This window comes from Orcinus orca, chromosome 16, assembly GCF_937001465.1.
Source record: "Orcinus orca chromosome 16, mOrcOrc1.1, whole genome shotgun sequence".
Taxonomy (NCBI): Eukaryota; Metazoa; Chordata; class Mammalia; order Artiodactyla; family Delphinidae; genus Orcinus; species Orcinus orca.
The window spans coordinates 53261546-53287436 of record NC_064574.1 but is presented as its reverse complement, the minus strand read 5'-3'; the positions used below and the strand labels follow the sequence as shown (position 1 = coordinate 53287436).

Genomic DNA, 25891 nt, shown 5'->3' with positions numbered 1-25891 from the left:
GCGAGGCGAGGCTCGGTGAGTCAGAGCCGCACAGTAAATATTTGTATTAGCCGGAGCCGGCTCGCTAATGGTGGACGCGTGAGGCGAAGGAGCGCGCGGCGGCGGGAGGCCGGAGCGGGCAGGCGGCGGAGGCGCCATGTCCGTGAACATGGACGAGCTCAAGCACCAGGTCATGATCAACCAGTTCGTGCTGACGGCCGGCTGCGCAGCCGATCAGGCGAAGCAGCTGCTGCAGGCGGCCCACTGGCAGTTCGAGGTGCGCGGCCGGGCTGGGGTCGGGGCGCGGGTGTCCGTCCCGCGTGGCTACGCGTGCAGTGGAGCATGTGCGGGCCGGTGTGGACACGTGCCGCGGCGCGCTTGGCCGGGGTCGGGCCCGCGCACTCGGCCCGGAGCCCCGGCGGTCGCGCGCCCCGGCGGCTGGGCCGCAGAGCGCACACGCGGCGTGCGGGTCAGGCCCGCGGCGCGGCCGCGTCTACGCGGCCCCCGGAAACGCCGCCCGCTCGGGGTGGGCGGAAGGGGCAGTCTGCTTCCCCCGGGCCCGAATCCCCGCCCCCCAAATTGCTGGGCGATCGGTTTTGGGGGCCCCCCTTTTTGTGCGGGTACCGGCCAGGGCGGGGCGGCGCCGAGGCCCAAACTGACAGACTGGCGGGCGGCCGGAAGGAGGACGCCCCAGGCCTGGGCCGAGCTGGGCCCACGCCGCCCCCGCCTTGGGAGCTGCGGGTTTAAGATAAGGGAGCCCCGAGACCGCGGTTGGAGCCGCCCGGTGGGTCTCAGGGTCTGAGGATCTAAGTGTGGGCTGGACAGCTCGGCGGCGCGTGTCCACGTACATGTGCATTTGTATTTACGCACGCGCCACGCTGCGCGTGGACATGTTGGCGCGCGTGCGCGCGTGTGTGTAAACACGCAGTCCACCGGGGCGCGGGTGCGGGGTGTGTACCCACACCACAGGTCGCCGTTTTGCAGACGGTGCTCTCGCGTGCGCACACATGTGTACAGGTGTTGTGTCGGAGCCCCACACTACAGCTACGTGTGCATCTGTATACCCTGCTCCAGAGGCGTGTCCAGGTGCTCTCCTCTGTGCTGGCCGGCGAATCTACCTGCACAGTGCATGGCAAGATATACACGGTTCAGTAGCTTCTAGCTTTCAGCCAGCTGGGCAGGAGGTGGGGCTGACCCAGCCTGGCCCCCACCTCCCCAGGCCTCCCCGACCCATAGGGCACTAGTGCCAAGGGCTTGTGCTGCCAAGAGGCCACCTGGCCTTCCCTACTCTGCCGCCCCAGAAATAACCCAGGATGGTATCTAGGGATGAGGCCAGAGCCCCTTGAGCTCTTCCCCTCACAAGTGTAAGGTCTGTAGAGTCTGTGCCCAGCCCAGGCTTCAGAGCCTGGTTTCTAGATGGGGAGCAAGCTCAGGGAAGGTGTTTGGGCCGTAGGAGGGACAGGGAGCCAGGGTACTCTGGAATTCAGCTTCCTGGGGGTGGGATGGGGATCAGAATTGCTGCCCGAAGGTTGGGACAGTCTGGGGAGGCAGTGGCCTGTCCACCCAGGGGAATCCTTGCTCACTTTCCTACCAGAGATCTCAGGGGGACTGCTAACCCTGCGGTGGTCCTCACATCACAAGATGGGAGGCTGCTCTGGCTCTCTGAGCAGGTCCCACTCTCTGGCCTCAGTTTCCTCAGCTGTACCTGGGGCATGTGAGTTGACCTCTAAGGAGTGAATGGCCAACCCCGGCAGCCCCACCCTGCAGGAAGCTCCCCAATCAGCCCATTTGTCTCAAGAGCTGGATGTGGCAAAACTTGCAAAACCACATTCATGGCAGTTTGCTTGAGTCCCACATCTGCATACACGGCTCCCCCGTCTGCCTGGGGCTGGGCAGGCAGGTAGGTGTCCGGTCTGCCTGGGGCTGGGCAGGCAGGTGTCCGGTGGGAAGCGGCCCTGCCTGTCCGCACTCTCAGCCCAGCCCACAGAGCCTGGCACCAGCCTGGCAGTCACTCAGGCAGCACTGGTTGGTGTCGCTTGGTCACAGGACTTGAAAATGTAACTGAAAATGGAAATGCCTGGGGAAAAACTCTGATCTCAGGAGGGGCAGGAGCAGCTTGCAGACTGGGGAGCTCTGGTGGCCCCCAGGGTAGGAGCCCTGTGCGCCAGGCTCCCTGAATCTCAGTTTCACCATGTGTAAAATGGGGAGGCGGATAGTAGGGAGGTCTGCTTAAGGTAAAAATGGATTGTGAACATCCAATCCTTAGGTCTTCCTGGGAGAGAGTGGGGTTCCTTGTGGTAAACTCCCCTCTGTGCCCTCCTCCCTGGCTGGCTGCACACTTGGACTGAGGGCTGGCGCAGCAGGAGGCCTTGTTTTTGGGTCATACTCTCTGTGATTCAGGTGTTAATGGGGACAGAAGGCTGCTGGAGGGGGACCTGTGTGCTTTAAGGTTGGGGGTGCTTTAGGAAGGCAGGAAAAGGGCAGCCGTTTCTCCCTGGAATCCTCACACACAGCAATGGCCTTCAGAATTGCCGTTGGGGGAGGAATGGTTTGGTGGGTCCCTTGGGGCTCCTGGGGGTGTGTGTCACAAGGAGGTGCTTAGAGATCAAGGCCCTCCCCCCAGCTCCCACACCCATGTTTGGGGACACTGGGGTAGGGCATCTCCAGCAGGAAATTCCCAGAGTAATTCACTTGAATTTAATAATAAAACCCCTAGGGTAAGCCCTAGAAGCCAGGCTGGGTTTCTGGGTGTGTTGGGAGTGGGGGAGGGGCTGACAGCGCTGGGCTGTGGGGTGGTGAGCCCGAGGGGGGAGCCATGGAGGGCAGAGCTGCCTGCAGACCCTTCACACACTTGACGGGCTCCCTCACCCAGCACTTTCGCAAGAGCAGCTGGTTCCTTTATTTTCCTGGATGCCTCTCCTGCAGGGGTCGAACCAGGACACACCAATGCCAGCGGAGGCCACCCTGGGGTGGCTCCTCCCAGCCCCCCAGGGTCACTAGAGGAGCTTGTCTGACCCAGGCCAGCTGCCACCCCCTTTCCCACCCACTTCTCACAGTCCTGGGTGCATACCCCACTTCAGCCTTCCTCCTGCTCCACCACCTTGAGAACATTCCAAGGAAGGCTCAGGTAACTGGACAGGGGTGCAAACCCCAGACCATCCTACTTAATTCCGGCTCTCCCAGCTGGACCGTGGATCTCCGGAGGTCACTGCGGCTAGGGAGGGGAACCTGCAAGCCACCTAGTCCCATCACCCTGTGGTGCAGACGGAGAAACCGAGAACCAGGGCAGAGTCCCTTGGCCAGCCTAGGAGAGGAGCAGGTGGGTTACACACTCAACATCTGGGTGCCTTTGCCGTCCTCTGGCTCATAGACAAGGAAACTGAGGCTCAGGGAGGAGTAGGGACTTGCCATCCATGGAGTTGGTGGCAGTAGGGCTAGAATCTGCCGGAGGCCTTTCCCCATGAGACAGGCCCCCATGTCAGGTGAGCTGGAAGCACTTGGCAGCCAGGTGGCAGGCAGTGTCATGAGGGTCCTCCCCACCCACCAGACCTGCCCAGAGGTCCACAGTGCCTCTTTGGGCTGCGGCAAGGGATGACAGGCATGCTGCCTCAACTTGCCAGGCCAGGGCCACAGGGGTCCTGAGGGTAAGCGTGGGCCTTTCTTCCCGCAGACGGCCCTCAGCGCCTTTTTCCAAGAGACCAACATCCCCTACAGCCACCATCACCACCAGATGGTAAGTGTCCTCTGCAGCCCCAGGGGCAGCCCTGCGGGGCTGTCCCAGTTCAGGGCAGGGGGAAGCCACCCAGGGCCAAGGAAGGTGCAGTGGCTCTTGGCCACGGAAGAGCCGCTGGGATGGGACTCCTGGGAGCCTGGCAGCAGGCACAGTGGGCTAGCCCATCTCGGACACCACACCTTTCCTCTGTGAGCTCCTGGCTGGTGGACCGCCTGCAGGGTGGGGTGCCTCCAGGGAAGGGGCATGTGTCTCCTCGTGGGAGCCCGGGGCCCTTCCAGAAAGGGGGTGCTCACCCCTCCCTCTCTGTTCCTCTTCCCCCACAGATGTGCACTCCAGCCAACACCCCCGCCACGCCCCCCAACTTCCCCGATGCCCTCACCATGTTCTCCCGTCTCAAGGCCTCCGAGAGCTTCCACAGCGGAGGCAGCGGCAGCCCGATGGCCGCCACGGCCACGTCGCCCCCGCCGCACTTCCCACTCGCCGCCACCGGCAGCTTCGCGGCACCCAGCTGGCCGGCTGCGGCCTCGCCCCCAGGGGGGGCACAGCACCACCAGCCGCAGCAGCCGCCCCTGTGGACTCCGGCACCCCCTTCCCCGGTGTCAGACTGGCCGCCCCTGGTCCCCCAACAGGCCGCCTCAGAACCCAGAGCCCACCCTGCCATGGAGGCCGAGAGATAAGGGAGGCCCCTCCCCCCTCCCGGAGGCCAGAACCCCGTGGGGCGGGGGAGAGGACGTCTCTGCGGGCCCCCTTCACCCTCTGTCTGCACCCCCATTCCCCAGAGCCCTGGGGGGGAGAGACCGGACCCTTGTGCCAGTACGCAGGCTGCCCGCATGCGTACCCAGCAGCGCGGGCCTGCGGCACCCAGCTTTCATGGATTTGGTTCAGAGTCGTCTGGGTGCTGGTGGACAGAACCTCAGAGAACAAGCAGCCTTCCCCCGAGGACTCACCTGCCCCACCCCACCCCAGGGGGCTGCGGAGCTCCCTGGGGCTGGTGGGCCTAGATCCCCACCCTCGGGAATGCAGAGCCTTCTCCGCATGTGTGCGTGTCGCTGTGTCTGTGTATTTATATGTATGTCGCTCTTCGAGAAGCAACCTAGTTTATGGGGCAGCTGGACTTTGCATGTTAGAGTGAGCCCCCTCTCCCCTTGTCCGCCGTCCCTCTCCCCAGGGCCCTGCCCCTCTCCCCTGCCCCCTGGGCAGTCTGCCTTGCTGTTCCCTGCAGAGAAAAGGATTGTGGGAAACTCCAGGACTCTTCCCACCCATCCCCCAGCGCCTGCCTGCTGGGGCTGCCTGCATGCCTCCCCAGAGCCCGGGGGTACCCCATCCCCAGTTCCTTTCCCCCTTTTAACAAAGGAGAAGAAAGAGTTCCAAAACACCACCAGGCTCTGTGGTCTTGCCTCGTATCCTAAGCTTTGCTGCCAGCTGGCCCTGTGTGGAGGGGGAGGGAGCCAACGGAGCCCAGAGCAGGGGCCCACCCCCCAGTCCCACCTGGCTCCACACCGCTCCTGTCTGTTGCTGTCTTTTCAACCACAACTTGCTCTGGAATCTTCCTGCCCACCCCAGGCTTTTCCCATGAAGTTAGTTCCTGCCCTGTGTTCCCAGAACCCCTGCCTCCATCTGCTCACCCTTCCCCCTGTCCGACTGGACAGATCCCGACCTCCAGGGCTAACAGCTGCCTTCCGGTCTGCCAGGGTTTCACAGAGGACTTTTCTTCCTGGCTTAGGGCCCCAGTGACTGGCTGCAGGCTGGACCCTCAGCCCAACCTCCAGCAAATATGCTGTGTGGGCAGGGCCCTCCCTTGGGGAGGCACAGGACACAGCACCCGTAGTAAGATAGCAGGCTTGGCTGCAGAGCCCGTGGGGGCTAGCAGCAGGGACCGGACAAGGCTGAGCAGAGTCTAACCCGCAGCTCAAACCTTTGGTTGCTAAGGAGACGAACCACTCGGGCAACAGTGGATCCCCAGCTGCTATCAAGCCAGGCTGGGGTAGGCACCTGTTCTTGCTCCAAGGGAGAAGCCAGGGCGCCCCACTCTGTCCTGGGCAGCCTGTACCAGTGGAGGGCATCCCTGGGGCGGCTTTGGGAGAAGGTAGCCTTGGCCTTGTACCCCTTCGTGACGAGCTGGAACGTGGGGAAGGAAGGAGGCGGGGGCCTCTGCAGCTCTTCACTGACAGACCTTACTCCCTAATCCGGGAGAGCCTGCCAGCACTCAGCCCTCTGTGGACGGCGTCTGGGTTGGGGAGTTCTATTTTGGAAGGTCTCCTGCTTGACAGGTGTCTCAGCGCCTGCCATCAACAGTCCTGCTCTCGCTCCCCAGGGATGCCGTGCTGCCACTTAGCCTCACCTCTGCCCTGTTGGAGCCTGGACAGGCTCTGCGGACCACTGTCTGTCCCCGCTTATCACTGAAGACTGACCGCGGCGCCCCTGCTCTAGCTGTTGCTTATGTTCTGGAAGTGTGTCCTCACCTTGAAGCCCACCCTTCTAATGGCCTTCAGAGGGGGCGCAGCTCTGTCTGGGGTGCCTGTGGTGAGGGAATTGCGGGATGGGGCAGGATGAGAAGGGGGAGGCTGCCCTAGGCCTCTTTACTTTCATCCTTTTGGATGGAAGACAATTCTCAGGGAGCTGCCACATCTCCCTCCAAGTGTAGGAAAAATGGTTTGTAGAGGCAAGTAAGTATTTCTGGGTTATCTGTGACATGGGGGTTATCTGTAACAGTGTGCCTGAGCTCCCCAGTGCGCAGATTACTGAGGTGGCCGTATGCGTTGGAGCCACACAAGACAGTGTACAGTCCAGAATGTGCACTCAGGCTACCCCCAGGTGGGCCCCTGGGTGGCCTGTAAGTGATCCACACCCTTGCTACTCAAAGTGTGGTTCCCAGACCAGCGGCATAACCTGGGAACTTGTTAGAGATGCAGGACCTCAGCCCCCAGCCCGGATCTACTGAAACAGAATCTGCTTCTGACAGGATCCTCACGTGCCCAGTGGACATGCAAGGGTGAGAATGTCCCAACCTGACCAAGCCTAGTTCTGTTTCTGGAGGCCCCCACGGGCTGGGCCTGGAGGTCCCTGGTGGTCTCATTAGGGCTGGCAGGGACTTGAGGTTCCTGTAGATCCAGCTCTTCTAGCGTGGGCACTCTAGACATCGGAGGCTGGGTCCTTCTCTGCCATGGGCGCATCCTGTATGCTGTGAGATGTTGAGCAGTATCCCTGGCCCCTTCCCATGAGTAGATGCCAGGAGCAGCCCCCAGTTGTGACAACCAAAAATGTCTATAGGCACAGTGAAACATCCCCTGGAAGCAAAGTCACCCCAGTGGAGAGATCCCACGCTGCCTGTGGTTCCGTAGCTGGCTGCACAGCATGGCCTCCAGGGAGCTCCCAGGCCCCACGGCATCAGAATCCCTGGGGAGGCCCTGACAGTACAGTTTTAAACATTCCCCAGGATATCAGTGATCGACTTGTGAATGTACTAAAAACCACTCAATCGTATACTTTAAAAACTGTATGGGGGCTTCTCTGGTGGCGCAGTGGTTGAGAATCTCCCTGCCAATGCAGGGGACACGGGTTCGATCCCTGGTCTGGGAAGATCCCACATGCCGTAGAGCAACTAAGCCCGTGCGCCACAACTACTGAGCCTGTGTGCCTCAACTACTGAAGCCCGCGCGCCTAGAGCCTGTGCTCCACAACGAGAGAAACCACCGCAACGAGAAGCCTGCGTGCTGCAACGAAGAGTAGCCCCCGCTCACCACAATTAGAGAAAGCCCGCATGCAGCAACAAAGACCCAACACAGTCAAAAATAAATAAAATAAATAAATTTATAAAAAACTGTATGGCATGACACTTATGTGTCATAGCTGTTATTAAAAGTAGAATGGTTCCCGGGTGATTCTGATGCAACACAAGCCCCTCGTGGCAGCTGGGAGCCACCAGACTCGTGACCCTCCAGCATGCAGAGCACAAGGGTCCCTTGGGTCCTTGAGGCAACTGTTCTGGAGGAGGGCCCAGGAATCTGATTTCTCTCTTTTTAAAAATTTTTTTAATGGACTTTATTTTTTAAAGCAGTTTTGTTTTTTTTAATTCTGTTTTTGAATTTTATTTTATTTTTTATATAGCAGGTTCTTATTAGTTATCTGTTTTATACATATTAGTGTGTATATGTCAATCCCAATATCCCAATTCATCCCACCACCACCACTTTCTCCCCTAGGTGTCCATATGTTTGTTGTCTACATCTGTGTCTCTATTTCTGCCCTGCAAACTGGTTAGGAATCTGATTTCTAACAAGGGCCCCAGGCACAGCGGAAACTGGAGCAGGAGGGGGCAGAGGGCAGGGCTGGAGCTTTCCAGCAATGCTGAGGCCCTGCCAGGTGTGAGCCTCTGAGCATCTCTCAGGCAAGCAAAGGGGTCAGGAAAACTCACTCAAGGGAAGCTAGAGGTGGGACAACATAGATGCCACGTGACCCAGAACTCAAGGGCAGCACAGAACCAGGAACTTCAATTTCCCCAAACCTTGAGTCTCAGAAGCAAAACTGAAGGAGTCAGTAACCACCTACTACACGTTCAAGTGTAAACTGGCTAAAAAGCAAAGCTGCTGATGTAGGAACGGAAGAGACTCACATTTACAGCCAACCTCAGCTGTCCACCTCGGGCACCTCCTAGGAGCTGCCTCAGCAGCACACAGAGACCAGCCTTGTCACCTCAAAAGTCCAGCCTCTGGGCTTCGTCACCACTAGACTTGAGCTCCAGATCGCTCTCTTTCCAAGATTCCATTGTGAAAACACCATTTGCATCCATGAGGTTGCTGGAAAGAACGTGATTGGAGCTCTCATTTCTGAAGAGGGTACATGGCAGCATGTGGAATGGAGGCCCGGCCTCCCCAGGTGACAAGCGGTGGGTGAGCCCTTCAGGTCTGATGTTAAATGATCAGGGCGTGGCTGTCTTAGGGGTTTGCAGATTCACAGGCCTCTGATATGTGCTGTTGGGCTTGATTTGTCGGCCAGCACTTTAAAATCAGGAGAGTTAAATAAAAAAAATTAAAAAAAAAAAAATCAGGAGAGTTTACAAGAAAAGCCTCACTTCTGGCTTACCTTGGAAAATTTGTAATATCTGGACCAAGTTCCCTTAAGGCCACAAATGGTTGAAGCTGACCACCACGGTGGGGACATAGCTCAGCGTGTTCCTGGCCAGCCAGCCACTCCTCTGCCCACCATGGACATGTGCGTGTCCAGCGTCTGTCTTGCATCTGCTGGAATCTCTGAAGGGGATTTGCTCTTCATCAGGAGCATCTGTGGAAGTAAATGTCCTGCTCTGTGGCGTGGCAGGGTGGGGGGTGGGGACCTGGGTGTGTGTGTGGGGTGAATGGAGGCTCTGAAATGCTTTCTGTGGGCAGGCAGGGCTCCTCCTTCAGAGCTTTAAAGAGAAGGGCTTGTTCTGAGATTCCCTTGGATGAAGGTGGATTCTCCCAGGGCCGCTGAGAGCCCCCAGGGCTCTCTGGGAACACATTGTGGCCGCTGCAGAAAACCACGCCGCCCTGGAGACTGGCCCCCCAGCCCAGTGGCGGGCAGGGCTGTTGTGGCCCTGGAGGTCTCTGAGGGGCTTTTTATAGCAGGACTCATCTGAGGACAGATGAGGGTTTTGACTCCAGCCCCCGCCGCGGGAGGGGAGGGGAGGGCCCACTTCCTGGAGGCCTGTCAGTGGCGCAGCACGAGGTGCTGGGAGCCTGTTGGCAGAGTCCTGCTCTGCTTTCTGGGGCCGTTTCTCATCTGGGGAATATGAGGTGTAAATACTGGGGATCTCATTTTCTGTGGATCCTGGGGAAGCCATGAGCAAGAGGAAGAAAGGGGAGAGAGAAGAGAAGCCCCTCTCTGGAGGTTGTGTGTGTGTGTGGAGGGTCTCTGCCTAGAGCTCCCAAATCTGTGGAAAGTCAGGGGTCAAGCCAGCCAAGACGGTGGTGCCAGGGGGACCTGTGTGTCCCTAAGAAGTCCCTGCACAGAATGTCCTCCCTCCAGTGCCTCCTGGTGGCCTGCTTTTGGGTACTGGTGGTGCCTTTTACCAAGGCAGATCATCTTGTTTGGGACATGTTTGCTGTTGTTTATACCTTAGGGTTAATGAGTTTGTGGTCTTTGAAAGAAAGAAAATGTTCAGTGACCCTTTTACTTGCATCGGTGGGTTATGGGGCTGGGTTTGGGGGTGCAGAGCAATCACCACGCTGCACCTCGAGGCAGGACCCTCTGCTCGGCAGCAGGCATCTCATTCGTGCCCCTCATACCAGGCCAGCCCACATGCTTCCCTCTCCACATGACTGATTCATCTCAGTCTTTTGTTTGTTTTGTTTTGGCTGCACCACATGGTTTGTGGGATCTTAGTTCCCCAACCAGGGATCGAACCTGGGCCCTTGGCAGTGAAAGCCCGGAGTCCTATCCACTGGACCATCAGGGAATTCCTTCTTGGTCTTCAAACTGAAAGTTCCAGGGATCCCCTTCACTCCCAGGCAGACCAGGATGGTTGGTCACCCTACTCCTTGTCCAGCTTGGCCCTGCCACTGTGTCCCAGGCCAGGAGCTGTGGTCCCCCCTGCAGAAGAGGAAGCTGGACCCAGGGCCTCCAAAAATTCCCACTCTACTGACCCCATCCCCAGTTCTGTCTGCTCCCCAAGCACCTTCCCCTGCTGGGATGGGGTGGGCCACCCTTCTGAGCAGCAGCCCCAGGAGTAGGTGCAGTACCTCCCTCCCAGCTGCCAAGACCTGCAGGTCCCACCCCCAGGGGTGGGGCTAGAATAGGCGAGCCTTGTCCTTGGCAAAGATCCTGCCTGCACCTCCCACCTGGGATCAGGTCAAAGGTTGGCTTCCCTACCAACCCCCACGGGAGATAGAACTGTCATCTTCAAGATGGCTCCTGGCTGGCTGCAGTTGGGTTCATGGTTCCCCACCTTTCAAAGCACCCAGTAGGCCTGTCAGTATGAAAATGGTTACACAGTGACCTACCTGGGTCTTGCTCCTCGCTCCCTGGGCTGCAGGAACCCACTCAAGCACTGATTCCATTGGTAAATCTGAGAAATGGGCTGGGAAGGCAGCTACGAGGGGCTGAAAGAGCAGGGCTTGGATGCCTGTGGTTCCACACATGTCAAGGCTGCAGTGCAGGAGACAAGCCTGACCACACCTGGCATGGGCGTGTCCCTAAGAGCCCCCACCTCTCCATCTGCCCGAGCCCAGGCCACACCTCCTTTTCCTGAAAGTTGGACCCCTCATACCTGTGTACAGCACCCACCCAAGAAGTACAGCCTTCTGGGCAGGTGGCCAGAGAGCTAAGGCCTCACTGTGTGACCCTGGGCAAGTCACACCACTGCCCCTCCCACAGGCCCGTGATCTGCCCACCACACAGGACCAGGGCCACACGGGGCGCTTTGCCACGGGGCGACCAACGTGACGGGGTAGGGGCAGTTTGTTGTGATTCTCTGCTGAGACTCAGCCATGGTGGTTCTGGACAGTGGTTCTGGGAGGCTGACCCTGGGCTGATGGCCCGAGGAAGGACTGGCAGGTCCACCCACCCATGTGGGACTGGCAAGGCCTCCCCTCGCAGAGGGCATGGGGCCAGTCACCCTTATCCACAATCAGAAAAGTGAAAGATTTTATTCTGGGGAGAAGCTGACAAAAACACTCATCTGTGATATGGGGGTGGGGCCAGGGATGCACTGGCCAGTATCCCCCAAGGCGGTGTAGGTCACCTGGGTCAGGAAGAGCTCGGCCTCATTTGGACACAGTCCTTGGAGAAAGAAAAGAGAAGTCAGGAGTGGTTGCAGGTGAGGAGCAGGGGGAGGGGGAGGCAGGGCTGGGGGACAACTGGTGGGGAGGGGCAGGCACGCAGCATCCAGGACTCCTTTGGCCGCCCGTCCAGAGAACCCTCCTCCATGCCAGCACCCTGGCTCCCCCAGGCGGACCCCCGGGCAGCTTGCCCACCCCACTCCCTGACTCGCTCCAGGAGCCTCTGGTGGATGTTTGGGGGAGCCATGCCCCAAAACTATTCAGAGGGAAATTTTTTTTTTTTTTAGTCTTTGTGGAATGTGATACAAGTATCAGAAGCACAGAAAGGGGAGAGGGCGCAACTGGACAACCTAGGGGGTGGAAAGGGAGAAAACGCGAAACGGAGAAGGAGGGACCAGTAAACCGTCCAAGGGGCAGAAACCACGCCAGGCTGCAGGACCCGCCAGGCAGGCGTGAGCAGGCCGGGCTCTGAACCCCAAATCAGGACGCTTTGACACCCCCGCCCCCTCCATCAAGTGCATAGGCAGTGAGCGCGGGAACCAAAGAGGCAGAAAGATGCCAAACAGGACAGAGCGGTCCTGGAGGATTCCAGGGCCATTGCTCCAAGTGCCTCATGGATTAGCCAGAAGTAAATACAAACAATCAGGTTCTTTAAATATCCAACTCATAACTAATTACTGGTGGGAACAATCAACAGACAATAAAAAACCATGCACGCAATAAAATTTGGTTCCCATGAGAAAATTGGTCCTGGTAGAAATAATGGTCCCCAAAGAAAATGGACAGTGGCGTTAGCTGTAATTGGAACTGATTCTGATAAAATCATTTCAGCAAAATAAAAAGGAAAGTGATTGTTTTTAAAACCACTTTGTGTTGTATTGAAAATTGGTCAAGGAATTAAATTGGTTTAGTGGGAAATTCAATCTAGAAAGCTGTGTTCTCCATGAAACGTAGCATGAGAAGGATTGTATTACAGGTATTTATATGACAGTTAAAACAGCTACTGGATCAAAATGAGCTCCTTACGGAGACCCTCCCCTAAGTCCAGGGCCCCTGCACCTTCCCCAGACTAGGCTCAGGGCAGGGTCTCCACCTGCTCAGGGGAGGGGGCGACGCTGGCACTGCAGGCTCACAGCTTGGTGGGCTCCTTGGTGGACTGCATGCCGGCTTGGGACTCAAGGCGCAGAGGCCTTGGGTGCCCGGCAGGCCCTGGGGCCGGCTGGGGATCCTGCAGGGATGGCATCAGCTGTGGCAGCAGTGGCAGGGGAGGCAGAGACGGAGGCTGAGCTGGCATGTCGGCTGGGGGCCTGAGGTGGCTGAGCCCATGCTGGTTTGGGGGGGCAGGCTGCTGGGGGGCAGGTGAGACCCATGATGTGTCCCAGGAATATTCTGGAGAGAGGCTGGCCCGATGGGGTCATCTTCTCCACTAAGGAGAAGAGAAGCCCCAAGACTGGAAGTGCTCCACCTCTGCTCACCCAGTCCAGGCACCTGACACTTTCTGGGTTTGGGGGGCGGCCCAAGATAAATGAAACCAGAGGTGGACACAGAAGTGGAGCAGGGCAGCCGAGAGGACACAGGACTTGGAGTCCAGGATATGGACTTTGGCCCAGCTCTTGCATTCCCCAGTTCACGGTCGTGCGCCTCAGCTCCCCCACTTTAAAATAGGCTAGCTGTGCTCACCTCAGCATCCTGGTTAACGGGATAAGGAATGGGGGGGGTGAGAAGGGAGGAAGTGCTTTGTATGCTGTAAAGTGCTCTCAGATGCCTGGTACGTGGTGATGTGACCAGAGGAGTCATGAGCTCAGTTGCCCCCAACTTGGCTCACGGGCCCTCAGCAGAGAGGCCCGAGGGAATGAACAGGCTCCCTCATCCCAGCTCTGCAGCCGGCTGGACCCCAGGGCACAGACACCTGGCTTGGACCCCAGGGATGTCTTCTGGGCCAGGAAACCTGGCTGAAGGGTAAAGGTGGAGCCCAGGATGGCTGGAGGCCCTGGCCAGGGTGCTGGGTGCCAGGTGGGGGCCACTCGAGGGATTTTCTCTGGCCCAGGTCTGGGCAGGGCAGGTGAGATATGGATGAGGTGGGGTAGGAGAGCCCCAGGCTGGGACTGGGGGGCCCAGAGACCCTGCAAGAATCCCAGCTGGGCCAGGGAGTTGGGGGGCAGGTACTCACAGGGGTAGATGGCACCGAATAAGGCATTCGGGCGCGCACCCTCATATGGGCTTCGAGCTGGGGGATGCGGAACCTTAACAGCTTGGTGGAAAAGAAAGGGGAAGAGACAGGAGCTGGTGGGGGGTGCTTCCAGGGCTCTGCCCCACCCTGGAGGCCCTTTCGCTCTGGTGGGACCTGCCCTGCTGCCCCCTGCCCCACTACCCGCTGCCGCCTCTTCACATACCCAATCCCCACCCAGTCATGCAAGGAAGACCCTTCCTCCCTCCCCACCTTCGTAAGTCTAGCGCTTCTAAAAGCTGAGATGTCAGAAAAAGGCTTTTTGAAAGTAACCCAAGGCCAAGGAGGAGAGAGACATTATTTTAGCATGAAAAGATACAGGTGACGTGCTGGCCAGCCTGACAGTTCTTCAGCTGTTCCCACCAGGACCAGGCCACCACAGTGCCCCACCCCACCTTCCTGGCCTTCATCTTCTGTGCATGCATTTTTCTGAGGTAAACTTCACAATTAACCATTCAAAGTGAACAATTCAGTGGCATTAAGTGTATTCACAAGGCTTTGCAACTGCCGTCTCCATCTGGTTCCAGAATACTTCATCATGCCCAAAAGAAACCTGTACCCATGAGGCAGTCACACACACCCCCATTCACCCCTCCCCCGAGCACCCAGCAACCGCTAATCTGTTTTCTGTCTCCGTAATTTGCCTGTTCTGGACACATCATGGCAGGGGGGGGTCACACAATATGTGGCCTTTGGAGTCTGGCTCCATCCTTCACTTTTGAACCCAAGGCGTCCCTTTCTCCCCATCCAGCCAAGAGTCACCATGACCGGCCATCCGGACCAGAGACCACTGTACGAGGTGGGAACGTGCAGGGAAAAGAGGCCATGAGAGCGAATATGCAGGAAGGACGGGGGTGGTGGTGGTGTTGGGGGGTCGCAGACGGCTGAGCAGGGCACCAAGTCTGGAGGGGATGGGCCAGGCCTCCCACCTGGGACGAATTACAGGGGCACGAAGCTCCTTCCCATGCAGGACCCTGACGGTTCCTTCTGCTTGGACGACTGTGTCCTTCCCTGGCTGTCTCCTGACCTTCATTTTCAGAGAGTCCTTCAGACCACATGCTCCACAGGGACAACCTCCCGACCCCAGTCATTCTCTCCCTTATTTCCATGTTTCATCTTTTTTTTTTTTTGGCCACACTGCACGGCTTGTGGGATCTTAGTTCCCCGACCAGGGATTGAACCCGCGCCAGAGGTAGGACCTGCCAACCAGCCAACCAGTGAGACTGTCATACTGCTTCCCTCCAAGGTGAAGCACATGAGCCTGGGATACAGATACAGAACCAAGACCCATTGAGGCCTGGGAACCCAGCTCTGAGCCTGCACTCTCCTTGAAGGCCCACAGACACCTTGGATGCAGAGGCCCAAACCGGAACTTGCCACCTGACCCCAATATCTGCTTCTCCCACGATCTCCTCCACGGCTTTCCCACCTCTGCAAGAGCCAAAAGCCAAGCAGCTGGGAGGTTCCCGACGGGAGGGGACATTTGAGCCCTGGCAGATGAGAAAGTTTCCCCAGGGATTCCAGGCAGAGCACATGGCACATGCAGGGGCTCACAGCCTGGATCGTTGAGAGAGCAAGCAAGCAGTTTTGTTTTGTTTTGTTTTTTGTTTTTGTGGTACACGGGCCTCTCACTGTTGTGGCCTCTCCCGTTGCAGAGCACAGGCTCCGGACGCGCAGGCTCAGCGGCCATGGCTCACGGGCCTAGCCTCTCCGCGGCATGTGGGATCCTCCCGGACCGGAGCACGAACCCGTGTCCCCTGCATCGGCAGGCGGACTCTCAACCACTGCGCCACCAGGGAAGCCCAAGCAAGCAGTTCTGGGAGGCTGGAGGCAGGGAGCAGACGAGGCTGGGGCGGGGAGTGGCCAAGGGGCCCTGCAGACCAGCCAAGGAGATCGGACTCTGGGGACAATGCACCCCAAGACATCCCTGTCCTAATCCCCAGAAGCTGTGACTATGTCACCTTACATGGCAGAGGGGGCTTTGTAAATGTTATCAAGTTAAGGATCTTGAGATGGGGAAATGATCTTGGATTAACTGGATGGGTCCAATGTAATTGCACGATTCTTATGAGGGGAGGCCAGAGGGTCAGAGTCAGAGAAGGAGATGTGAGGACAGACACTGAGGTCAGAGAGATGCACTTTGAAGATGGCAGAAGGGGCCACGAGCCAAGGAATGTGGGAGGCCTCTGGAAGGACACGGAGTCTCCCCTTGAGCCTCAGAAGGAACCAGCCCTGCAGACACCTCGATCTTAGCCCTGTAAGATTCACTTCTGATTTAATCTCCAGAACTAAGATAAAACAAACTTGGATAGTTTTAAGCCCCTGTTTGTGGTAATGTTACAGCAGCCATAGGACACTCACCCTGCCGGGTTCTGAGTGGGGGAGGGGCCTGGTCAGGAGCAGGTTTGAGACCATTCACTCAATGCTGGTGAGGACGGTGAGGCTGGTGAGGCATCTCCCCCTCCATCTGCTCCCCTGCTGTCTCCGCCTACCTGAGCCCTGCCTGTACTTAGCCCCCCTTCCACTGAGACCTCTCTGGAAGTCCAGCCTCATGCTGGGGGCACTGCTTACTAGGGCTCAAGGGTTCCTCTGCCCGGCTTGAGATCCTGACCACTGTGCAGGCACCAGGAGAGCACAGGCTGGCTGGACGGCCCTTGATGGCCCTGTGGGCAAAGGATGGATGGATGCATCTGGGATCAGGCTGGACCTGGGAGGGGGGCTCACATCAGCTAGTTTAGGTTTAGATATTGAGTGTGTTTTGGATTAGAATTTTCTTTTGAGTAAAAAAATGTGCAATAAGACAAACTGGTCAAAAGATCCAGCCACAGGTGGGTTTCGAATTGATTCCAATTTCTAGTTAGACTTTGTGGCCCCCAAGCAGGATAAAGCAATTGAGGCATCCTGATCCACTCCTGCTTTGCTGCATGGGTCTGGAGAACAAACAAGCCCTGGGGAGAAGAGCCCCTCGCTCTTGATGACAGCCCTGGGGAGCTGGGTGGGGACGCCATCCGATGGATGACTGGAGATGAAGGGCGGGTCTGTAGATGACCCTGACCCCTCCACCAAGGGTGGGCTCCTGGCAAGAGACCCTCACCTGCTCATTTGTGTAATGCCTCACCAGCTGGTGCAGGGTGAGAGGAGGCAGTGCAGGACCTGGCAAGAAGTTGAGCTCATTAAATATTGGCCACCATTGCTGTTATCCTGCCTGGTGATCCCAGGGGCCCAGCCTGAGTTTCTTCCCGACAGCATCTGCGTCCGGGGGCATTGTCCAGGTAGAGCCATTAACACTGTAAGGGCCACATCTGTGCCCCAGGGGGAATGCAGGGTTCAAGATGGTGACCTGCTCCCTGGACCAGGGCAGGGGCCTGTAGCGGGTTGAATGGCAGCTGCCCAAAAGATGTGTCCCCCTGGAACCTGTGAATGTGACCTTGTTTAAAGAAAAGGTCTCTGCAGATGTAATTAAGTGAAGGATCTTCAGATGAGGGCATCTGAGTTAAGAGACAGAAGAGAAGAAGACACAGGGAGAAGCCACACGAAGAAGGAGGCAGAGACGGGGGTGATGCAGCCACAAACCCAGAAATGCCTGGAGCTCCCAGAAGCTGGAAGAGGCAGAAAGGATCCTCCACTAGGGCCTTCAGAGGGAGCACAGCCCTGCCAACACCTTGATTTTGGATTTCTGGCCTCCTGTACTGTGAGAGTTAATTTCTATTGTCTTAAGCCGCCCAATTGGTGGTCATTTGTTGCAGCCCCGGGACACTAAAGCAGGGTGCTGTCCTCTCTGTCCAGCACACCCAGGAAAAGAGTACCCTTTCCTTTGCTTAGGGGTCTGGTGGTTGTTCTCAAGTCAATGGAGGCAAAGTGGGGTGAGGAGGGACACCATGGGCGGAATTTAACCCGCTGACCACTTTGTGGCTCCTGGACCAGCCCCAGTAGGGCAGTGTGTGGAACCCCTCTTCCCAGAGCAGGGTAACCTCAAAGGGGCAGGCAGAGAAGGTATTGCTGGCCCAGTGCAGGAGCTGAGTCCCAGGGTCCCTGGTCGGAGCCAGCTGGAGCCAGGGCCTCGACACTGCAGTAACCAGAGCAATTCATTCCATGTCTCCCTCTGGCCCAACCCTCCCCAACCCGTGACAATTAGGACACAGGCCTCCAGTCTGTCCTGGCATCCTCCTCATCATGCTCAACCCCAGCCCAATCTTCCCACTCCAGGGAGACTCACCTTCCCGAGTTCCTAAGTGTGCCTGCCTTCTACCCACCACAGGGCCTTTGCACTGCTATTCCCTTCCCCCAGATCACTCTCCTCCCACCTGATCCCTTTATCCAGCTAAGCCTTATTCCCTTTTCAGAGGCCTCAGGACAGCAGTCTAGGACCTCCTCCTTGAACCAGTGTCCCTTGTCACAACTCTCCCATCACCACCCAGCATTCTTCTTTGGGGAGGCCATCCAGTACCCCTCCCCAGCATCCCTTGTCACAAGCTGTCCCAGTACAGTACCTGGCATACAGCAGGATCCCATGTTTGCGAGTGGCTGTGTGAGGAACCCTCAGTCTCGGATGTTGCCGGCTCTGGGCCCCACCTGCATCACACTGGGCCTCACAATGCCCAGCAAAGGCAGGGCACGGGTCAGGGGTGCCCAGGAAGGCCTGATGCTCCTCACCTGCCAGCTCCTTCTCTGTGTCGGTCAGAGGCCGCGCCCTGTCCTTGCTGTTCATTCGGCCCTTGTACAGGATCCCGTCCACTCCCAGGATGTCCACCTCGGCCTGTTGGGCAGCCCGGGGCCCCGGGTAAGGGAGTGTTCACAGAGGCAGCAGGGCCTGGCTTACCCCAGGGTTGCCCACTGCCAGGGGCTGCAGCCTGACTCATGGAATCATAGTCCAACAACTCAGGGTCCCTGTAGGGGTAGATTGTTGACAAGTTACATGATTTGAAATCAAGGTTGGCATCATTTCCGGGGCCATCACCCCAGTCCTGCTGGGAGCCCAGCGAGTCCAGGCTCCCCTCCAGGGCTGCAAGGTTCTGGAGCTTCTGCAGCTGCTGCTGTTCCCCGGGGCAGGGCAGGGGGGTCAGCAGCCACTTGGAGACCCCTCCGCCCCAGAGGAGCCTCAGGTTGGGTCCGAGGGCCTGGCCAGTAGCGAGGGAAGACTGGAATTTCTTCCAGCTTCAGCTTGGGTAATGCAGCCGGGCAGGCCTGGGGCCTGGTGTGTGGATACAGACAGGCACCGTCGGGGCAGAGGGCAATTGAGACCCGTGTTCTCCCAGACCTGGAGCCCTGGTCTGGCTTGCCAAATGCAGGCTCTTAACCTCTTTCTTTTTTTTTTTTTTTGGCCACGCTGAGCAGCATGTGGGATCTTAGTTCCCTGACCAGGGATCAAACCGGCGCCCCCTGCAGTGGAAGCGCAGAGTCTTAACCACTGGACCGCCAGGGAAGTCCCTCTTAACCTCTCATCTCAAGAGGGAGTCAGGCGAGTGAGGGTGGGGGCACCGGGCACAGGCCCCCATGTCCCTCCCCTTCACGTGGCTGTGGCTGCTATTCAGCCATCACTCCCCACCTGGCCAGACGTACCCTCGGGCCTGGGGGCCTGGGAGCCAGAAGCACCCATGAAGCTGTGGGGTGTCAGGGGATGAGGGGCAGGGCTGGGGCCCAGGGAGCTAGCCGTGGGCAGAGGAAACCTGCAGGTTTAGGTGCCAGAGCCCGCCACTCACTAACTGTGAGACCTCAGGTGGGTTGCTCAAGCTCTTTGAGCCTCGGTTTCAACTGTGAAATGGGATGATAGCAGAATGACCTCAGAGATAATGTGTAAGGATTCAACGAGGTCAGGTCTGTCACAGAGGTTGGCACAGTGCCTGCCCGGCCGCAGCAAGCCCCACAGAGGACCCGGGGTCATGAGTCACTTCTTCCAGCGGGAAGCAGGCCCATCAACCCTAGCTCACAGGGGTGTGTGAGCTTTAAATGGGGGGTGTGAGCTCCCTCCCTTAACAGTTCTTGGCCCATGACAGATGCCCAATAACCTGTCCGTTCCTCTCCCCATGAGCACCTCACGTGCCCGTCTGCAGCCCCACCACCCAGGACGGCTACCCTGCAGATGGCTACAGTGCCCCAGGCAGCCTTTGCATCTTGGAACTGGAGTTTGCGTCTCTGTTGGCGCCTGGACCCCCACCTGCTCACCTCACCTGTTGCCGCTGCAGGTACTCGTAGCTGTTGGCGCTGGCCGGCCGCAGCCGCGACAGCAGGCGGGCACTGCGGATGGTGATGAGTTGCCTGTGGAGGACAAGAGCTAAGTGGGAGGCGCACGTGGCCAGCAGAGGGCCCAGCTTCCACCTCTTCCAGGAAGCTCGCCCTCAAACACAGCCTTCCCTCTAGAAAGATCCACAGCATGGGGCCACCACTCTCTTCATAAATCATAAAGAACAGCTGTTCTGATAATAAAAGGAAAACCCCCGAACAGGTGAGTCCTAGAAGTGGGATGCAGGTTGGAGGTTGGCAGGGGTGGGTGGAGGGGGATGGGGAATGATTGCTTATGGGCACGGGGTTTCCTTCCGGTGGGTGGAAAGGTTCTGGCAGTAGATTGTCCGAGGTGGTGGCGGCACAATATTGTCAATGTACTAAATGCCCCTGAACTGTTAACTTTAAAATGGTTAATTTATATTATGTGTATCTGACCTCAGTACAAGAAATAAAAATAGTAAAAACATCAGCCTTCTGAGGAGCTGGAACTGTTCTACTTCTTGATCTGAGTGGTGGTTACCAAGGTGTGTACACGTGTTAAAACCCATCAAGTTGTAAAACAAACGTTTACATACTTTACTGTATGCATGTTAAGCCTCAATAAAAATTTAAAGTCATGCATATTGTCAGCATTTTAGAAAGTATAGAAAAACACAAAGAAATCACTGTAACCACTGTAATCAAATATTTTGATGTGTCCTTCCAGTATTTTTCCATGTTTTTTTTTTTTAACAAAAATAGGATCATAACACACATCCTACTTGTTTTTCTCATTTAAGTTACTGCAAACGTTTTTCCAGGTCATTAAACATTCTTTTGTGACTGTGCCATCCAATATGGCAGCCACTGGCCACATGTGGCTATTTAAATTAACTAAATTTATTTTAAATTTTAATTAATTAATTTATTTATTTTTGGCCACGCCGTGTGGCATGTGGGATCTTAGTTCCCCAACCAGGAATAGAACCCGTGCCCCCTGCAGTGGAAGCACAGAGTACTAACCAATGGACCACCAGGGAATTCCCCATATTAACTAAATTTAAATAAAATTAAAAATTCAGTTTCTCTATCTCATTAGCCATCTTTCAAGTGCTCCACAGTCAAATGTGGCCAGTGGCTACTTCACTGGACAGCACAGCTATGGAACATACCCCCCCACATCTCAGAAGGTTCTACGTAAGGCCTTCCTCTACAGCTTGCCTTACTGGCTGATGTGAACGTACCGTGACTCACTCACCACTTCAGGTTGTTTCCTTTCCTCTTTTTTTGAAAAAAAAAATATGGGGCAGGCAGGGATAAATTAGGAGTTTGGGATTAACATATACACACCACTATATATAAAACAGATAACCAACAAGGACCTACTGTATAGCACAGGGAACTCTACTCAATAACTTGTAATAACCTATAAGGGAAAATAATCTGAAAAAGTGTGTGTGTGTGTGTGTGTGTGTGTGTGTGTGTGTATATATATATATATATATCTGAATCACTTTACTGTACACCTGAAACTAACACAACATTGTAAATCAACTACACTTCAATAAAAATATTATAAATAATGCTGCGATTTTGAAAGAAAAATTCTGGCTGTATCTCCCAACATGGCCAGGTGTGGGGTGGTGAGCTTCACGGGTCACCAGGAACAGCCTAGCAGCGCAGAGGCCATGGGCACTACAAGATCCTAGGGTGTGTCCACACAGTGGGATATTATTCAGCCATAAAATGGAATGCATCACTGACACAGGCTACAATGCAAATGAACCTTGAAAACATCATGCTCAGTGAAAGAAGCCAGACACACAAGGCCACATACTGTATGATTCCATTTATACAAAACGTCTAGAACAGGCCGATCCGTAGAGAGAGTGAGTAGATTGGTGGTTGTCAGGGGCTGGGGGAGGGGAATGGGAGTAAGTGCTGACGGGTCAGGATTTCCTGGGGGAGATGGAAATATTTTTGAATTAGAGGTGAATGTGCACTAAATCCCACTGAACTGTTCACTTTAAAATGGTTGATTTTATAAGTGAATTTCACCTTGATAAATAAACAAAAGTATTAGACTATAAAAATATGTGCAAGGAAGTCCCACAAAGTTCAGCTTTTCCCCAGAGTTTCCTTTCATCCTTTTCCTTTTGGAGTTGACCCTGCCCCTGGACACAGCGGGCACCAGACAGGGCTGGTGAAGGGAGGGATGCTAGCACCTTGCCCAGGTCGGAGGCTAATGAAATGATGTGTATAGAACGGTGTACACGGATGTACACGTCACAGATGATCCCCGGCGGTACTCACGGGCTGGTCATCATGTTCACGGGCCGGTGGCCGGAGACAGATTTCACCCGCTCAAACAGTTTCCTGGAAGACACCCAGCTCCGTCAGCTGCTGCGCCAAACCAGGCCCTACGAGGCCACGCCTGTCCCAGGCAGTGCTTGCGGCGGAAGCTGCAGGTCCATCTGTGCCTCAGGGCCAGGGCTTCCCCCACATCCTACTCCCACTGGCCCAGCCCCTGCGCTCAGCTCAGCTCTACTGGCCCCTGCTGACCCCCATGTGCAGCCACTTGGGGCAGCAGCAGGCGTAAAAGTGTGTTTAGTTTCTCTCCTTGCCCCAAACACAAAGGAGGTCTTTAAAACCAGGGAAAGCTACTCTTCACAGTGGACATTTGGGAGCATGAGGGGTGATCTGAGGACAGGAGCACCCCCAGGAACATCAAGTCCCTCTGCCTGGGGCTCTGTCTGGAGCGGGTGGGGGCCTGGCTCTAGTCCCAGATCTGCCCAGGCTCCCTCTGGGGAGCCCCTTCCCTCTCTGAGCCTAGGTTTCTTCACATGAGCACCTGGAGCCCCCTCTGCACTCAAGGGCAGGCCTGCCCACCTCTGAGCCCCTGGGTGCTCGCAGCCCCATCGCCCAACCCAGCAGCTGGGAAGCCCCGCCCCCTCTCTCTGGGTCCACAGGTCTGAAATCCTTCCTCCCAGAGTTCAGAATCCACTGGGATACCCCTCTTGTTTCCTCTCTGGAAAGAGAGACTCCTAGCCTCTGGGAGCTGCACCCCTATCCGGGAGAGGCTCACTTCCTAAAGCCGGCAGCACTGTTGGGGTCAAACCAGAAGCCTTCAATCAGCAGCTTCCTGACTACTTTCCAGACCTCATCCATGTCTTTCTTCAGATCGTCCAAATCACTGGGAACCAGCTGTGAACAGCCAAAGGAAGAAAAGAGACTTTAGTCAATTAATTCACACTCTGCCTTGCTCCAGAAAAGGATTTGCAGCAACTTGCAAAGTTATGTAGAGTGTAACAAGATTAATCAAGAAAAGTGAAGTGGTGAAGGAAAGGGAAAATGACAACGCTTGGGTTACAGCTCAGACCCGTAATGCATGCTTTTTCTGGAGGGGAGCTGCAAAGTGAGCTTCCCGGCAGCCAAGGCAAGGAAACACCGTCAGTTACTGCCTCCAAAAGACAAACCAACCCCACTGCTATTCTGAGTGCAGGCCCGAGAAACATTCTCCTGATGGCTCCAAGACACCTGACCTTCACGCATTCAACACCTATTTAATGAGTGTGAAGTGTATATTCAATGGCTTTTAGTACATTCACAGAGCTGTGCAACTATCACCACAATAAGTTTTAAAATGTTTTCATCATCGCAAAAGAAATCTCATACCCCTTAGCAGTCACCTTTCTTTTCATCCCAAACCCCCAGGCGTAGGCAACCACTAATCTACTTTCTGTCTCTATGGATTTGCCTATTCTGGACACTCCAGATAAATGGAACCACACAATCTGTGTCCTTTTGTGTCTGGGTTCTTTCATTCAGCATCATGTTTTCAAGGTTCATCCATGTTATAGTGTGTAGCTGTACTTCATTCCTTTTTATGGCTGAATAATGTTCATTATATGTATATACCACATTGTGTTTATCCGTTCATCTGTTGATGGACATTTGGGTTGTTTCCACCTTTTAGCTATTGTGGAAAATGCTGCTGTGAACATTGGTGTGCAAGTTTTTTTTGTGGGCTGTTTTCATTTCTCTTGGGTATATCTACCTAGGAGTGGGAGTGCTGGGTCGTATGGCGACTCTATGCCTAACTTTTAAGAAACTGCCAGACTCTTTTCCATGGCGGGAATTTTGAATTTTTAAAGTGTTCCTTCCAGTGCCCAGATTTTGGTCCCTAAACAGCATTCCCCCTAAAGGCACCAAGACTCCACAGAGAAATGGCTGATTCAGGTGTGAGGAAGGGAATGTAGAAGATGAGCCTGGAACATCTTGTCATAAGAAAGCAGGACAGCTATCCAAGACAGAGGGTCACGTCAAGGGGCTCAGGGGCCAGCTTGCAAGCCTAAGATGAGACCATGTGAGCGACAAAACAGTAACTTAACTGACTGAACAAAATGAATATTTAAAAACTCATGATTCATAGTGACACCCACAAAAAAGAAAAAAAATAGAAACCCTCATTTGCCGCCATGTATCGGAGGTGGCTACCGCACCAATATTTTACCCTGAAAACTGGTAATTAAAGGAAATAATTCACCATTATCTGTCTTTCCTGCAAGAACCCTATTTCAGGGTTATCAGCTCAAGTTGATGAGGGAAAGCTCTTCTTTACAGATTTATAGCTGATATAGAAGCAATGCTAGGATTAGAAAAATCACCATTTTGTAACCCTTAATGAAATAATGGGTTCAGGCAACAATCCTCAACTTAGGAGGAAACTATCAATACCAGGAGAATGGCCAACGAGGCAATGGCCATTCCCAGAGTGACAGAGAGTTACCCCCAAATTACTTGCTGCTTATAAGGGGAGAATATACGTTTACACTGGTGGTATCAGCTGGGCTAGCACCGCTGGGCCCTGACGAATCTTCACTCCGGAAGGGACCACCTGCCAGCATCGACTTACCTGCTAATCAAACACTACAGGAAGCTCATGGCATACCAAGAAGATTCTTTTCCCCAACATTCTAAACTTAAAAAAACTCAAAAACTTAAAAAAAATTATTTATTTTTGGCTGCGTTGGGTCTTAGTTGCAGCATGAGGGATCTTTCGTTGCAGGGCACGGGCTCTTCGTTGTGGCATGCGGACTTCTCTGTAGTTGTGGCATATGGGCTCCAGAGCACACGGGCTCTGTAGCTGTGGCACGTGAGCTCTCTAGTTGTGGCATGCAGGCTCAGTATTTGTGGCACACAGGTTTAGTTGCCCCGCGGCATGTGGGACCTTAGTTCCCAGACCAGGGATTGAACCCGCGTCCCCTGCATTGGAAGGCGGATTCTTAACCAGTGGACCACCAGGGAAGTCCCTCAAAAACTTTTTTTAAAATTAATTTATTTTATTTATCTATTTTTTGCTGCACTGGGTCTTCGTTGCTGCGCACGGGCTTTCTCTAGTTGTGGCAAGCGGGGGCTACTCTTCGTTGCGGTGCGCGGGCTTCTCATTGCGGTGGCTTCTCTTGTTGTGGAGCACGGGCTCTAGCCACGCAGGCTTCAGTAGCTGTGGCTCGCGGGCTCTAGAGCGCAGGCTCAGTAGTTGTGGCACACGGGCTTAGTTGCTCCGCAGCACATGGGATCTTCCTGGACCAGGGATCAAACCCGTGTCCCCTGCATTGGCAGGTGGATTCTTAACTACTGCGCCACCAGGGAAGCCCCCCCTCAAAAACTTTTAAACCTACAGAAAAGTTGCAAGAATAGTCCAAAGGACACTCCTATATCCACTGAAATTCACCAATTTTTAACATTTTGTCATGTTTTCTTTTTCTATACATATGTACGTGTGTTTTTGTTTTTTTCTGAGCCATTTGAGAGTTAATTGCAGACATCACTATATATCACCCCCACAAAAACTTAAACACAGAATTACCATACGACCCAGCAATTCCACTCCTGGGTAACTACCCAAAGTAGCTGAAAACAGGTGTTCAAACAGAAATTTGTATGTGAATGCTCATAGCAGCATTATTCAAAAGGTGGAAATAACCCAAGTGTCCA

General features: G+C 55.3%; 2 protein-coding genes across 3 annotated transcripts in view; one reads left to right on the top strand and one right to left on the bottom strand.

Moving 5' to 3' along the window:
- The first annotated feature begins 22 nt into the window (after positions 1-22).
- On the top strand, positions 23-8755 carry UBALD1 (UBA like domain containing 1). Of its 2 annotated transcripts, none has more exons than XM_004270222.4 (3): positions 23-256; positions 3650-3712; positions 4036-8755. In XM_004270222.4, exons 1-3 carry the CDS (start codon positions 137-139, stop codon positions 4387-4389), a joined length of 537 nt encoding a protein of 178 aa, XP_004270270.1. In that variant the 5' UTR covers positions 23-136; the 3' UTR covers positions 4390-8755. The 2 variants fall into 2 exon arrangements, with proteins under 2 accessions (XP_004270270.1, XP_049555514.1); XM_049699557.1 differs by having other exon boundaries at positions 24-169.
- A 2583-nt stretch (positions 8756-11338) lies between these two features.
- The window catches only part of C16H16orf96 (chromosome 16 C16orf96 homolog), a 54896-nt gene continuing 40343 nt past the window's right edge, over positions 11339-25891 (bottom strand). The window contains 8 exon segments of the mRNA XM_049699404.1: positions 11339-12877; positions 13147-13155; positions 13263-13717; positions 18347-18449; positions 18544-18726; positions 19852-19948; positions 22208-22270; positions 22980-23098. Of these exon segments, the coding sequence (XP_049555361.1) occupies positions 12596-12877; positions 13147-13155; positions 13263-13717; positions 18347-18449; positions 18544-18726; positions 19852-19948; positions 22208-22270; positions 22980-23098 (1311 nt within the window). The 3' untranslated portion in view covers positions 11339-12595.